General features: G+C 33.4%; 1 protein-coding gene across 3 annotated transcripts in view; it reads right to left on the bottom strand.

Annotated features, from left to right (window-relative positions):
- Positions 1 to 14,937, bottom strand: part of f (espin protein forked) — a 234,985-nt gene that overhangs the window by 139,786 nt on the left and 80,262 nt on the right. Inside the window, exon 1 of one of the 3 annotated variants that reach the window (XM_089644005.1) lies at positions 2,348 to 2,527. The exons of the other annotated variants lie outside the window; for them this stretch is intronic. Within the exon in view, the coding sequence (XP_089500131.1) occupies positions 2,348 to 2,412 (65 nt within the window). The 5' untranslated portion in view covers positions 2,413 to 2,527. Of the gene's footprint in view, positions 1 to 2,347; positions 2,528 to 14,937 lie in introns of those variants that run through there. 3 annotated transcript variants of the gene reach the window in all.

Genomic DNA, 14,937 nt, shown 5'->3' with positions numbered 1-14,937 from the left:
AAAAAAATCAGAAAAAGATTCGGTCACAGCTGGTAATTGTACCCAGTTCGTATATGCAAACCGAGTTCCTAATATTGTCTTTCATGATTAAAAAAAAATATCCTAATATAATGTTAATGTGCTGTTGATGGTTTGGTTTGTTGAGAGTTGGTTGGAGTGTTACGTTCGTTGAACTGTAACGCGAAACAGCTCGCCGGAAGTAAGTGTGGACTATTATAATCCGAAGGCTTTGTGATGTCACGAAATAATATTGCGATGATGGGGAATTGTCAATGGCTCAACCGTGAATCGTGAAAAATACGAATCATCTAATTTCACGACATACATACGATATAATACTAATATGTACTGTACTGTACTAAATAATACACAATCAAAGTATTCGTGTTAATTTTACATACAACTTTGTTATACATAAAATGTGAGCATGGGTACCGTAAAAAATGAAACTATAAGAATAATCAATTGCAAACAAAGAATAATAGATTCTCTTGCAAACACGCTATCAATTAACGGGTCATAAAGAGTCCCAACTGCTCAATTGGAGTATGTTATGAGGATGAAGTTAGCGACGGAGGGAAAGCGCTGGGTAGAGGAAAGTGGGTGGGATGCTATTTAAATATGGTCACAAAACATGAATAATCAAGTTGAGAGTTAAAACACAACATTTAAATTTAATTCGTATTTAAAATTTAAGTAACAGGTATTATCACAGTTGGGTGTAGAAAATTTCACTTAATAACCATTCCTTAACGAGTAGGTATAATATTTTCTTTACAAAATGAAACGCTTGAAATATTTCGTAGTATTCGCTTATTTTCTTTGATAAAAAATGGCTATAATCCATTTCTTAAACGCAATCAATGACAAAAGACTATTTTGTTAATTTCGTTCCATTCTTCTGATTGTCATGGATATCATTTTTATTGAGAAATCGATGATTTTAGAGATTTTAAAGAGCATCGTTTCTCAAATGGAACTTTTTTTTAAATATAGAATAGCTGTAATTATTATTATTTGTACATCCAATAACGCAAGTCCAACGAGAAAAAAGAGTACGGCTATTTTATCAAGATACTGTTAATAATGTGATTGCATGACCATTTCCAAGTAAAACATTAGTCATTTATAATATATCTGAACACGTATTCATGTAGGTGGCCTTTTCCGAATAAATATAATGGACAAGATGCGACAACATTATTTATTTGAAGAACACGTGTTCCGACTTCCCTATAACATATTCGTGCTTTACTGATAGTTTGTTATGAAAGTTGTCGAATCATTCGTTACAGACCTCCAGTCCCGTTTTTAACAGGAAAACGAATAATTTGACCAAGATTTGTTCACTTCTATATCTAAATAAATATATAAAACGCACTTTGTGTCTAAATAAAAATAAATATTATATTACTGATTTAATCTCGACTTAATTATTGGACGAGAATAGGACGTATTCATTGTAATTTAAATATGAAAATATTTTTTATTGATTTATGAGAAAGAGTTTCTAAGCTGGGGAAAACATAATTTCATTTTTCACATTCACAAAGAAGTGTTATACAAACAGAATGTGAGTAAAAGCGATACTAAGTTTTTTCACACCAAACAAATAAACAAGTCATGGATTTTATGATTAATATTCAACATTATAACACTTCAGTTTCGTTTTCAGCGGTGGATACTTTAGAAATTTCATAGTAACTATACAAACTAACTGAGTATCGCGCCTTTTCAGGGAGTGGTATGCAGAGAGGATGAACCGCCGTCTTGGTACATACTCATTGCTTAATTCACATTCATACATCTTCTCATACATACCCTCATTTTATTCTGACTCTTATAACACGGCTTGACTTAAGTATTTGGTTCAATTAATCGTGCAATTTCTTCTCCAGGCTCATTCGACTCCTTCTCCTACGCACATGCAGGTCTTATATTCTCCTTACACTCACTTCTTCGTTTAGTTTTTGTACATGCCAAAATCATCTAAAAGTACCTTCCTTAAACTTACTCATTACGCTTACACCAGCCTTGTATTCTTTTCAAATCTCCACATTTAACAAAAGTTTTTACATGATACACACGCCTCAGGGATCTCATTTTTTCATCCTCCCTTTGTCAGTTCCATGCCTCACTGCCATACGCCAGAAATTAAATTAAAGCACAGATTATAAATACATAGTTAATTACATTCGTACTTGTTCAACTCGCGTGAGTTTAATAACACAAACCATATCACAAATCACTCGCACCAGTCAGCCATTTTCAAACATGACAAGAAAATGGTTGTTTTTAACTTAAGTATCCCTTGTCAAGTTTTAAATTATTCTGTCTCATATCTTACCGTTTGTTTCCTGCATAAAGATTTGCTTCTGATATGTCCTCCCGCCCGCTTCCAAGGCACCTCATGAGCACCTCATTCCGAGCTTCTTTCACGTCAAAATACACTCTACCACAGTTCGTTCCAAAGCTCGAGCTTTTAGAATTAGAAGAATCGGTCCTTAACAAACTCACACTAGCCTTATCGCCACCCTTAGGAAAGTGTCTTACTGGAACACGAACACTGGGATATTTTTCGATGGTTTGTTTATTGTTACTAGGACATAAACTGGAAGTTTTCTTCCTGATGTATTTACGGAGGCGTAGGGACAACATGAAGCGTATTCTTATGTGCCTTTTGATATTTCTATCGTATCTCAACTGCTCTTTGGTGACTTTGCTATCTCGGTTGTGCGAAGGAGTGGATTTCTTCGACCGCTTCCTTCGCATTCTCTCCTTCAGCAATCTCAATTGATCCGAGTAGTTTCGAGTTTTAGGTTTGGGTTTCAACTCTTCAGGATCTAGATAAATTGGATCAAGTGTATCGAGGGCATTGAAGTTAGTTTTCCAGCCTCTACTGAGAGACCAATTACCGTCCGAAGTCGAGTAACTTAGCTTAGATTGATTTCCCAAAGAAACGTTTTCTGAATTTCCTCCCCTTTCATATTTAAAATTGCTTCTAAATGAATATGCGTATCCCCTTCTTCTCATCCACGTATCCTCACAGGCATCTGTGGGAGGGTTAAATAAGGAATTTTCTTTTGAAATATCGAGCGGTGCTTCTGTTTTTTGTACTTTACTAAGCCTCACTCCAAATATCCTGTCTTTCAAGACTTTAACGGCGATACTGCATTGCTGTCTTCTTAAATTACTGCGTTTTTCCTTTTCTCGTTGTAGTTCTTTTCGGATCTGATCTTCTGTCATCGGCGACCAATCCCCGGCCTCGGAACAGCAACATATCTCTTTTACAAACTGCACCAGAGCGCTGCAATATGATAATGGATCTTTGGCCATAATTCCCATCAAACACTTCTCATTATTTATCTGATTTCGGCGAGCTCATTCTCGTAGTTTTATAACAGCACAATAGCACAGAATTTACACAGATAAATTATAATTGTATTGCCTGCCGCAAAATGAACGCTGGCAATCCAGCAAAATCGTTAAAATTAGAGTACATAATACACATTGGATAACGATGATTTTAATATCATTTTTGCATCAGCAAACACAGTTTTTTTTCTATTTGGAGCATGCCATAACATTTCTCCTTTCACTAATAATTATGTGAGTACTATTTGAAGTAAATGTGTTTATCGAAGAAACAATCATTAAAAATCGCGTGCATAGTGGATGACTATAATATGACAGCAAACGTACTTTACATGTTGCGGTAAAGTTCTTGTTTTTTACAACTCACTTATTAGATTCCTATTATAACTCCACTAGGGTTAATGAACTTCATTAATAACTACAATGAACATGGTTGAATCTTTATAATCAAAATCTCACACACTTTTTATAATACCGTACACAAACATTTTCTAAATAGTAACATTGATAAATGTTTTTCCACGCATTACGAGAATTAACCAATGTTGTATTGTTTGTGCACGCACTGGATACTATTCACTTGATTTCAAATTTTAACGAGTCAATCTGTCATAAGGATATTATAAAATATCACAAAACATTTTGTTTAATCACATTACGAAAACAAACATCCTTAGCGACGACTACTGGCGAACTGTCACAGCTGTGATGGTGATGTCCGCGGTTCATATTACCGCCGATCCGTACCATTCTGTTGTCTGTCAGAGGTAGGCAACTTAACCTGCCCGTCTGTCACTTCGCACAATGTCCGCCGCACATCACGCGTGAGCATATGAAGCATCACTAAATTCTGTATTCAAATTAGCTTCGCAACAAAACAATAAGTCTATCCCCTGGTCTGACCAGATCCAGAGTAAGTTGCACTCTTCTTTCACTTGTCTGTAGAAATCAGTACTGGCCGGCAGCGATGCGCGGTCGTGCCTTCGCTAAATACACATAAATTATAAAAATATGTTAAAATTGTTATTTGCACGGTACTGCGGTACTGAGTCGAGCGGCTCAAGATGCGCGTCGGGGGTTTTCTTCGTGTTTACACGCTTTTTCACTAACTTTTCGCCGCTGCCACGCTGTTCAGTGCTCACTGCTCGCTGCCCGCCACTCAGGTGCTGGTGCTCGTGTGCCTGGGCGCGGGCCCGTACCCTGGGCCAGCTAAATGGAAAGTCAAACAACCACTTGCCTCCGAAAACAAAACAAATCTTATCAATTTATTCATGTACTGGCCTCAAAATTACATCTTCGAAAGGAGAAACCACGATAAAAAGGTCCGGCAAACGAAAAAACTAGTCCACAATTAAACTCGCGAGCGTTATAGGCCCGGGTAGGGCGTTACCTCATAGAAATCGTCGCATTTTTAATCACGAATTTTGTATATCAATCTTAAAAGTAGTTCAAAACAGTTAAAATTATCGCTCACTCTTATTACATTCTACGCAATCCGGTTTTAGAAAAAGTACAGATTCCACGCGGGATTTTTAACGAACGAATGATCTAGAACGATTGAGATAAATAAAAACCCGAACTCTAAAATTTCTCCATTTATTATTGATGCAGTCCCGGGGCTGTCATCTCAATTTCACTTTTCCAGTCACATCACCATAATGCTTATTGACTGACCAACAGTGATAATCAAATCATAAAAGTGATATTAATAACTTGCGACATTCTACGAGGAGAATTATTAAAGACGTTTCTATTTAGTATTGTATTGAATGCAACACGAGTCGAACAGTCTGACACGTATGGTCAGTGCGTAGTGAAACCATCGCGCCTTTTGTCCAGTCGCATTGTCACGTCCATTGTCTCTGTGCCCCTTTCATTTAGTTTGAAATAATCGCTCCATTTTGATGTGGCTGAGGTCATCAGCAGAACAGAACGTGAGAAGGTTTTAAAGTCCTATGTATTGCACCGGAAAGCTCAAGTTTGCGTCCATTGTTCCAGTTTCCGCGACCACTTTAATTTATGAGGGGTGCCTCAAAAGCACACTAAACGTTTTTTGTTGACAAATTTTGAATTTAATCTGATAAATATGTACTGATGAACTGTTAAAACTTTCATCGGGATTAAAAGTAAAATAATTATTTAAGGATCATCTAAATTACCAATCATAATCACAACATCAATTTTTAACATACTTTATAATTAAAATTTATATATATTTTCGCTGCGCGGTGATCGAACACATAATCCCCAATTCAAGGTAAATATTTAGACTACTACGTCTACGTCTCAAATTTTGTATAAACCACTAAAGTTTTTGCTAGTTTCAGATGTAAGTCATGTGACTCAACACATGATACATGCAAATGAAAGGCTGTTTAAATACCCGTATTAAAATAGAAGCAATACAAATAATATTATCTTTACCATTTTTACAGTGAATAAAATTGTTTCAATAATATTGAGAAAAACTTTTTCAATAATTATATTTTTATAATTAACTTTCCGAAGTTCCCGGCATTGCCGGGGCTTTACGCATGGTTCTTCGTAGATGTAGACAATGATGTAGACTTGTAGACAATCAAAAATCTGATTTGATATGTAGGAAAAGGGGATGGTTGGTTTTTAGAAATCTTATGTAAACACTGACTTTTCTTTTGTTTTGAAGGTTAAATGTGCAAAATTTCATCAATCTCGGAATAAAAATGGAGATTTGTAATAAGTAAATAAAATTTACTGACAAAAAAACTTTAAGTTTATTAATTTATATTATACGCCCATACGGGCTTTTACATGCATATGATATACGTAATAATTTTGTGGAATAGTGTTCATGAAGTAAAATTTTCTATTAAATTTAAATAGAAAACATTCAGGAGAATAGTTTTATGCTAACCTTAATTATTATTATAGCCTTCTTTAACTATTTTCAAAGTATGTTATTATATTGTATATTATGTACAAAGCTCCTTTGCATGGAAAATCTTATTAGCAAAAGGCAGTTCAAATTCACGCTAAATTATGTCAAATCGTGAGAAAAGTTGATGAATCAAAACAATTTTGACTGAATTGATGAAAATTGCGAAAGATAATTATGAAAATACTTCTCTTTCGTTTTACAATAATGTCTTCATACGTCGCTTGATTATTATCAATTTTTACTTATTTAGCAACAATCTAATTATTATTCCAGAAATTTGTGTAAAACATAATTATTTCTTACTGTTTTTTTTCGGTGAGTAAAGAGATAAAGATTATTATGTGGAAATAGTTCTTAATCTTTATTATCTTTCTGCAAATACTTCCCGGTGGTTTAATTCACGATCTGATGTGAAGTGGTGCATTCTGTATTTTAATTGTAGCTGCTTCGGATCATAAACATTAAATTAATAATAACATGAATACGGTTTTTTATTGGTTGAGAGAACGGTGCTACTAATAGGTAACATATATTGGTCAACTTAGATGGCTGGAAAGCCTTTTAAAACCTAGATATTGCAAAAACTTAAGCACTGTTTTTATACAATAGACAAAAAATGCACTTGCGTTAATATATTTCGTCATGTGAAACGGCGAACAATGCATTTACCAAATTAATCATTCGCAATACCATCAATCAAAAATTAATTAGGAAAATTATAAAAACTTGGTTGTTTTATTCTTAGATTTTTATGTTTCAATGCCGCAAGTACGCCATATCGAAAAATGAGTCTAAAATCATTAGACAATATTGGTTTCGAGACAATTCTTTAGTGCGTTAGGAATGTTCAATCACCTTCATTACCACCAGTGGCGGCTCGTGACTTTGGGTGTACTAAAGTGCTAATATTAAAAAAATTGTTATTCGAAAATGTTTTTTTTTGTATAAAGATTTTCAGGAAATCGGCCAAGTTTGATGAAAATCTTCATACAATAATCCAATACTCGAAAAAAGATATAAATTATTTTCGGATACAACAACATCAATAATGTCGAATTTGTTAAACTTAGCACCCTATCATACTCAAATTTCATGTGCCGCCACTGATTTCCACACAAATAAATGCATTCCCTGACCCATCAACTCAATAACCAGTCCACTAGCATTAATTGAAGATATATACCAAGCCAAGGAGGACTGAGCTATTACAACTGTGAACGAAGCTTAGCCATCTGCTAAGTACCAGAGCCTTCGACTGACCTGAAGAAACTAAGAATGAAAAGTTGCTGAGAGCAAAAAACAGCGGATTGTTGAAAGAAGATTGTACTCCCCATAAGAACTGCATGGTCATTGGAAGTAAGTGCATAGCATTAAAATCAAACAAAATACAGGATGTTCGGGGGTTAAATGCACTTACTTCGGTAGGTGATTCCACATGATGGTAGAATAAAAAAAAACATTTTTAAATCAATTTTTTTTCCATATTATTTTTTTTCCTTACTAACAACTTTTACAACAAATAGAAGAAGTAAAAAAGAGAAAAACTTTTTTCGATTTCCGTTGTTCTCACACAAAATATATTTGCATAGGAGATTTTTTTTCGAATACCGAATATTTCATGGAAAAGTAAGTTAAAACATTGGAATTTAAAACAAAAAGTTAAATCTTTTTTATTTCTACCTACTATCATGTAGTTAGTGCACTTTACCCCCGGACACCTTGTAAAATGAGGTTATCTCCTAATATTTTTATTATGATGAGAACGTATTATATTTAAAGAGTTAATAATTTGTTTTTTGATATCTCCGAATTTACATAAGTGAGAGCTTTCAACGTGAACTTGGGTAAAAAGTATGTAAATGTGTCTCGTGACGTCACGATTCAGTACTTAACATTTTTACTAGAGTTAAAATTATGTTACAAAATTTAAATATGATGACAACCAAACAACATATAATATATAATACGTTAACAATGATGTATAAGCTTCAAAATAATATGCTCCCAAATTATCTGCAAAGAAATATTATGTACCATGAAAATGTTCACAATTATCCTACGAGAAGACGCAGAGATTTTAGGCTTCCCAAAACTAAACTTTCATGCACACAAAACAGCGCGTTTTATAAAGGGCTAAAACTTTATAATAACACACGTTTATAATAACAGTTTATAATAACAGTTTATAATAACAGTTTGATAATGCCTTCAGAGGGCGAAGCAATAATAATTACACAGCAGAACTTTGTCTTTTTTTATAAACCCAATAACAATATTATTGAATATATAAAAAAATAAAAAAATAAAATGGAGTTCTACCATAGACATATGAATATTCCTATGTCTGTGAGTTCTACAAATTAAACTTAATAACAATAAAAAATAAAATTTATAATAACCTACCAAATGTCATACAGGAATCCCCAAGCCTTAGCACTTTTCGTAGGACATGTGCTTTATATGAAAAAAATAATTTTTGGTTGTTGAACATACTCACCAATATTATTTTAGTCACCTAGATATCTTATATAATGTAATTTTGTGTATTTATCTTTTTCTCTTAAAATTTAATTGTTATTTTTTGTATTTTTTTATATTTTCCTACTAGATGTATGAACAAATTTGCGTACATCTAAAGAAAAGATTCAAAAACAAAAACAATTCATCATTCGAATGACAGTGTTGCAGTTCCGCCGCACATGTACCGTGATGTCACACGTTTTTCGGCCGGCCGCAATTTCAATATTTTGACGACTTTTGTCTTTGGTACCATTCGGTATTTACCAAAAAGTTCTTCATTCAACATAATTCTAAATAATGCTGATAAAAAATCCAAAGAATGAAAGAATGAAAGTCATCACGTGGCCACATTCCGGCAACCGTTGCAAAAATACATTTCAATACATAACTTTACCTTGGTCGATCAGGCAAATTTCCATGTTATTTATTTCGGCTAATATCAATTGTAATTGTTGTTATGACACACGTCTCACTCACTCATGTCCTCGCACCGCTCTGTGTTGTGGGGGCCGCGGACATGCCGGAAACCCTCACGTCCGGTCTGTTCTGCAGGAATCCTCACTTTTACACTATTTTTAAATTAAGGTACCTACTACGGAATCAAATTGCTGAAGTGGTCAACCATTTTTCAAACATTTGTTTTTTTTTAATTAAGTACCTATTTAAAATAATTAATTCTTTCTTTATTTTGAAATTTCAAGAAGAAATACTTTTAGAACACTCTTTATAACGCATTTTTTTGTCATATGTGCATATTTGTTCTTTTCTGTGAAGTGTTCTTTTATTTTTGAACGTACTCGATTTTTGAAGTACACTGAATAAAACGGAATTAAGGGTAGGTACCTATTGTTTAAAGAGTTTCCTTCGATATTGAATGTGTTTTATTTTAAGCGCGCTAAACAAAGCAAACTTGTTGGGGTGGTACAATACAAGGATCTTTATATATCAATTTTCTGAGAATCTTGTACAGCATAGAGTTTTTTTTTAAATTATTGAATGTGTTCCATTTTTTAAGTGCCTTGAATAGAGCATAACAGTTTGACTTTTTCTTTATTGATAAATTTTTTCCATTTTCAAATTGCTCTAAACAAAGGACAGAAGTTGGCGCACGTATTTTGTTGGAAAAGTGTATTCCATTTTTGAATGGCGCTAAAACGCAGCATTAATTTCTGAAAGGTACATATTATATTGCTTGCAACTTGGATCCAACACAGTTTATTAGGGAAAACGTTTGAGAAAAATTTGGGTTAGAAAAATTAAAAAAATTACATAGATTGGATTTTGAATTGATTTTGAAAGCTGGTGTGTACCCGGCGTTGGTCGGGGTTATGAATGCTTTAGAGCAAAAATTTTAGGTTGTGTTTTGTAAAATCTTCCTCGGACGTCCCCGAATTTTTTTAATCATTCACCACTATATACCACATTGTTACAAAAATGTACATTATATTGACTTTAATTCAACTCCGTATCTCACTCCAGTGCAATAATGAATGAATGAAACCTTTGTCGGGCGGTTACGACTTCTTTTTCAACACTAACCACTCAATCGGTCCAAAAGTTTTTGAATTTATAGGGGACAAACAAAAAAACATTAATTATTTTATATTTATAGAAGATAATATAACGAACAACCATAAACAAAGCTTCAAAATTCACTTAACTCGTAGTTAAACAGTGAAATGAGAACATATTTGCAGCATTAATTATGTTGTAATTCTAACGATATTTTATTATTTATTGTTCGCTAAAATATATTCTATTGAATTATGTAACCAACTGAAGATTGCAAACGATTTGAGAGTAGGAAGACGTTGTCAAATTCCTAAATCACTCGGCGCGTAAAAAATATTCAGTTGCCCAAATAATGCATAATAGACGGACGAATTACAAAATTAATATTCGCTGTTTCCTCATCATAACAGCCAAGTAATCGTGATCCATATTTTATGACCGAAGTATTGCGGTTTACCTAATGACCCACGGACCGTAGGTTCACTTAAATTTATAAGACTTCATTAAATTATTACAAGCAATGATTATTAGCCCATACACATTGAAAAAAACTTTCGATAAAAAATAAATGCTGACGACGGGAATTGAACCCGCAGCCTTCTGATTGCAGGTCAGCTGCTTTGATATAAATTTAAAAATCTTGTTTGTGGTGCTTCATAACTTCTAATAATAACTTCTAAGCATGATTTTAGACAGTTTAGGTAACAATATATTTATGTATTATCGTCAGATCCGTGAAAAATTACGGGATATTATAATTCCGTTTTCGGAAAATACAATGAAAATAATTTTCTGTTAAAATATCACAACGTATGTACCTGTAAGTAGGTACCTAATTTATCGCTTGTCTGCGATTTTTTTCACAAAATAAGTTTCAATTTTGAAAATAACACTTAAAATCAAAGCAAATCAGAGTTCTATAGTTCAATGAACCAGAGTTACAGATAGACTCACAACCCAAATTAGTGTTTTTTTATGATGATGATTTGGTCATAAATTCACAGTTTTTTACTTAGTTAAGTCCCCTTTACCCCTTTATTTAATGGCCTAATATATAAAAAAATCATGAGTCATGTGTTCGTACACGCTAATCTCCGAAACCGTGAAACTGTGAATGTGTATTTATAAAAAGAAAAATTTTAAAAATCGAAAAAGTTTTGACTTCCCTACATAGAAGGCGGTCTGTGGCAGGACAACATCTTATATTATAAAATGCTTTCCAAATGGTTGAGTTAAATTCTAACTGTTTTCTAGTGTCAATATATGAAATTTCTGAATGAAAGTTTATGCTCGCAAATTTCGAAAAGTAGTCGACTGATATCGCTGAAAATTTCAAAGTTTGTTCTTATTAGTGTCAGCAGTCTTTAAAGATGTTCAAATGGTAGAAGAAGTTGGGGACGCCCGAGGAATACTTAACGCAATATCTCTGCATAGTAATGGGATACGGAGTCGAAAGTCAATTTAATGTAGTTTTTTAACAGTAACATTGTTGAAGTCGTTGTTGAAAGTCGGAGGTGCCCGACAACGACATTAGCAATAGAAAAACATTGCGGGGGATGCACTAGTATTTTATAATTTAAAACACAGATAAATAAAGTAGCACACATCCGTACCAGACATTACCTATACCTTTCGATTGAAAACATATTTTTTTCAGTTTGCTGTATTTTGTTCTGAAATTCAAATTTCAGTTTTTATATGAAATGGATCTAATGAAATGTAATTTATTCCGTAGGAAGAAAAGCATTTTATTTATTCTATTGATACACGATTTAGAGAGTACATGTGGTTTTTTGTGTTATTTCACCCTCCATGTTAGGGATAACCCTGTGCGGGTGAATTTTACAGTTTACGGACATAGAATCTATACATTACTATATAAAATAAACATATAAAAAAAGAAAAATGATGTACAGCTAGTTTGGGTTGCAAGAAGAGGATGGAGAAGTTAGAATTATAAGAAAATGAAAAATTTCAGAAATTATTAATAAATAGATCACACTAATTAATTATGTACATACTATAACGCTACGTTAGAAAATAAGGATATATTATGTTTTGTCTGAAAGGTGATTAAATTGATAGAGTGTAGAATGCATGGGTATTGTAGTTGTAATGTATTCCGTGTGTAAGGATCCATTTCGTAATTTGTTTTTTAAAGAAATGGGGTTGACTCAAGGTTTTTAGGTTTTCAGGGATAAGGTTAAAGATTTTAGGAGCTAGGAAGAAAAATTGTCTTTGAGCTGACGTGGTATGTAGTGAAGGTACTTTGTAGTGACCGTTGGTTATTGTTCGGGTGGTTTATTTGTGTTGTAAGAGAGTTTGTTTTTATATTTGAACAGGAAATGTATTAGCGAAAATTTAAGGTGGAGTTGTCGTATGTTTGAGACCTTATACTCTATGAGGAGTCGAGTGGAGGGGTTTCTTGTTGGTATCTTGTTAATGACACGTATTAAAAAATTTTCGGCTTTTAATAGAGGTTCGATGGTAGATTGTGCACAGCCACCCCAGATTATAATGCCGTAAGCTAGTAGGGATTTGCAGAGAGCGTAGTATACAGTTTTAAGAATTTAGGTAGTAAGGATAAAATATAAAATCATAAAATCAAAGCCCGTCAAACTGAAGTTATGAGTAATTTATAACTCGTAGCAGATATTTCCATAAACAATATTCAAATAAATATAATAAAAGATTTGCCTAATCGAGACATTAATTTCCAATACAAAACTGTGTTTACAAAAATCAAATGGGATGGAGATCTATGATGTCAGGTGATTATAAGTGAGACAGAGGGCTAGCCTATTGGGCTAAATGGAACATTTCCATTCAAATTTGTAAAGAAAGCAAACTGTATTCTATGGTGTGATAATGTAAACAAAAAAATTTTTCCTGCCTCATCCGTTTGTTATTTATAGAGGTGTCAACGTACGAAAGTGTAAATTTGCATGCGCTACAGTTTTCTTTCGAGACTGCAATGAGAATTCGATTAAAATATGATCGACCTAGTTAAGTACCTACGCGGGGAGAATTCGATAGCAACGCCCACTCTCACTAGCCATCACTAAACTTGTCCCGGGTAGAAAGGTGACAGGTGGTTTGTCAACACCAATGGCATTGTTTATGTTAAAAGTTTAACGTTTACGACAAAAAGACGTTTAAACGCATATAAATTGAAGAGTTAACATCGTTGGCGGAAACTTGGTAGTGAAACTCAACTGTCATTTTAGAGAGTATAATGTTTCCGAGAACTTGTGTAGAAACTACTAGAAAATAAACAAAGGTACAACATGTTATTTGTTTTTTTAGATACACTTTTACGGGTACTTTTTGGTGTAAAATAATGCTACTCCGTTTCGACCATCTTTCAACATAATTTTCAGGTTTTACGTTCTATTATTTTTTTTCTGTCAAATTACTATTTCTTATTTTGTGTGAGTACCTACCGCACAAGAGTCCCAACTGATCCCAATCTGTCTGTTGCCAGTGAGACTAAGGCATTTTCCCAATTAGGATACGTTATGTAGTAGTAGTAGTAGTTGGCTGAGGAAGAGGATGATGGGGGTATTTGGATATTCAGATCTGGTCACCAAACACGGTTAAAGCCATTTCAATACTGAATGGTGGTCTTTCACCAGGACGATACACATAGTTTTTAGTGCTCTTGAATGTGCCGCAAATATGCTACATATTATTTATGAAATAAAATGTACTTGTGTATGCTGTTATTTGAAACCACGACCTCTAGATTAGTACCCAAGGATCGTAACCACTCAACCACGGAGGCCGTCAAATCAGAGTCATTTCTGATGACAGAAATGGCAAGCCAGGTGATAAAGCAGTGATTAGTTCAAAAGCTTGGATTACGATTAAATAGATAGATTAACATTAAAAATTCTACACCACTTCGTTAATTTACGAGTAGATAGATTAACTCATTTTTTAAATCTTTGGAGGTGAAACTAACGACTACCAACATGGTTTTTAAATATAATGTCTCTTTTCTAATCTAAATATATAGGTACCTATTTACCGAATGCATTAAAATCCTTTTATGAACGAGTTTTTAATAAAAGATTTTTCTTATCCAAATTACATTTTTTTTCTTAGTTTCAAATCCATGTGCACGACATATTTAAACAGTCTAATGTTATTGTTAAAACTATCTTTCATGTGACTTATCAATCACCAGAGCAGAATAAAATAAAACATACTTTATAAAATAATTTATTTCGCAAAATTTCTGAGAAATTGTACCCATGCAAAATAACTATAATAATAACACATCCTAAATCTAAACAAAACAGCCTGACCCATGAATTGCAAATGAGATTAGCGATCATTCCGCTTTGGTGATTTTACTATTCTTTCTGCGGACTGGATAATTTATGCATTAAAAAAAAGAAAAACAAAAGCAAGGCCGAATTAAATGACCGCCCAAACATGAATTCATCTCTAACACACTGGGCTTTGGGCGAATAATTACATGCGCAGACAAAACTACATCAATCTGTGGAAAAAATAAGCGAACATTATAATTTATAATAATAAGGTGATTAAGCTGTAAGCTTTAATTTACATGTAAATTGACAAGATGTTTAGCGACTTAACTTATG

Source organism: Hesperophylax consimilis, chromosome 1 (assembly GCF_061612785.1).
Source record: "Hesperophylax consimilis isolate HC1 chromosome 1, BYU_Hcon_1.0, whole genome shotgun sequence".
Lineage (NCBI taxonomy): Eukaryota > Metazoa > Arthropoda > Insecta > Trichoptera > Limnephilidae > Hesperophylax > Hesperophylax consimilis.
The sequence above is the reverse complement of the archived record's forward strand: the minus strand, read 5'-3'. Positions and strand labels throughout refer to the sequence as shown.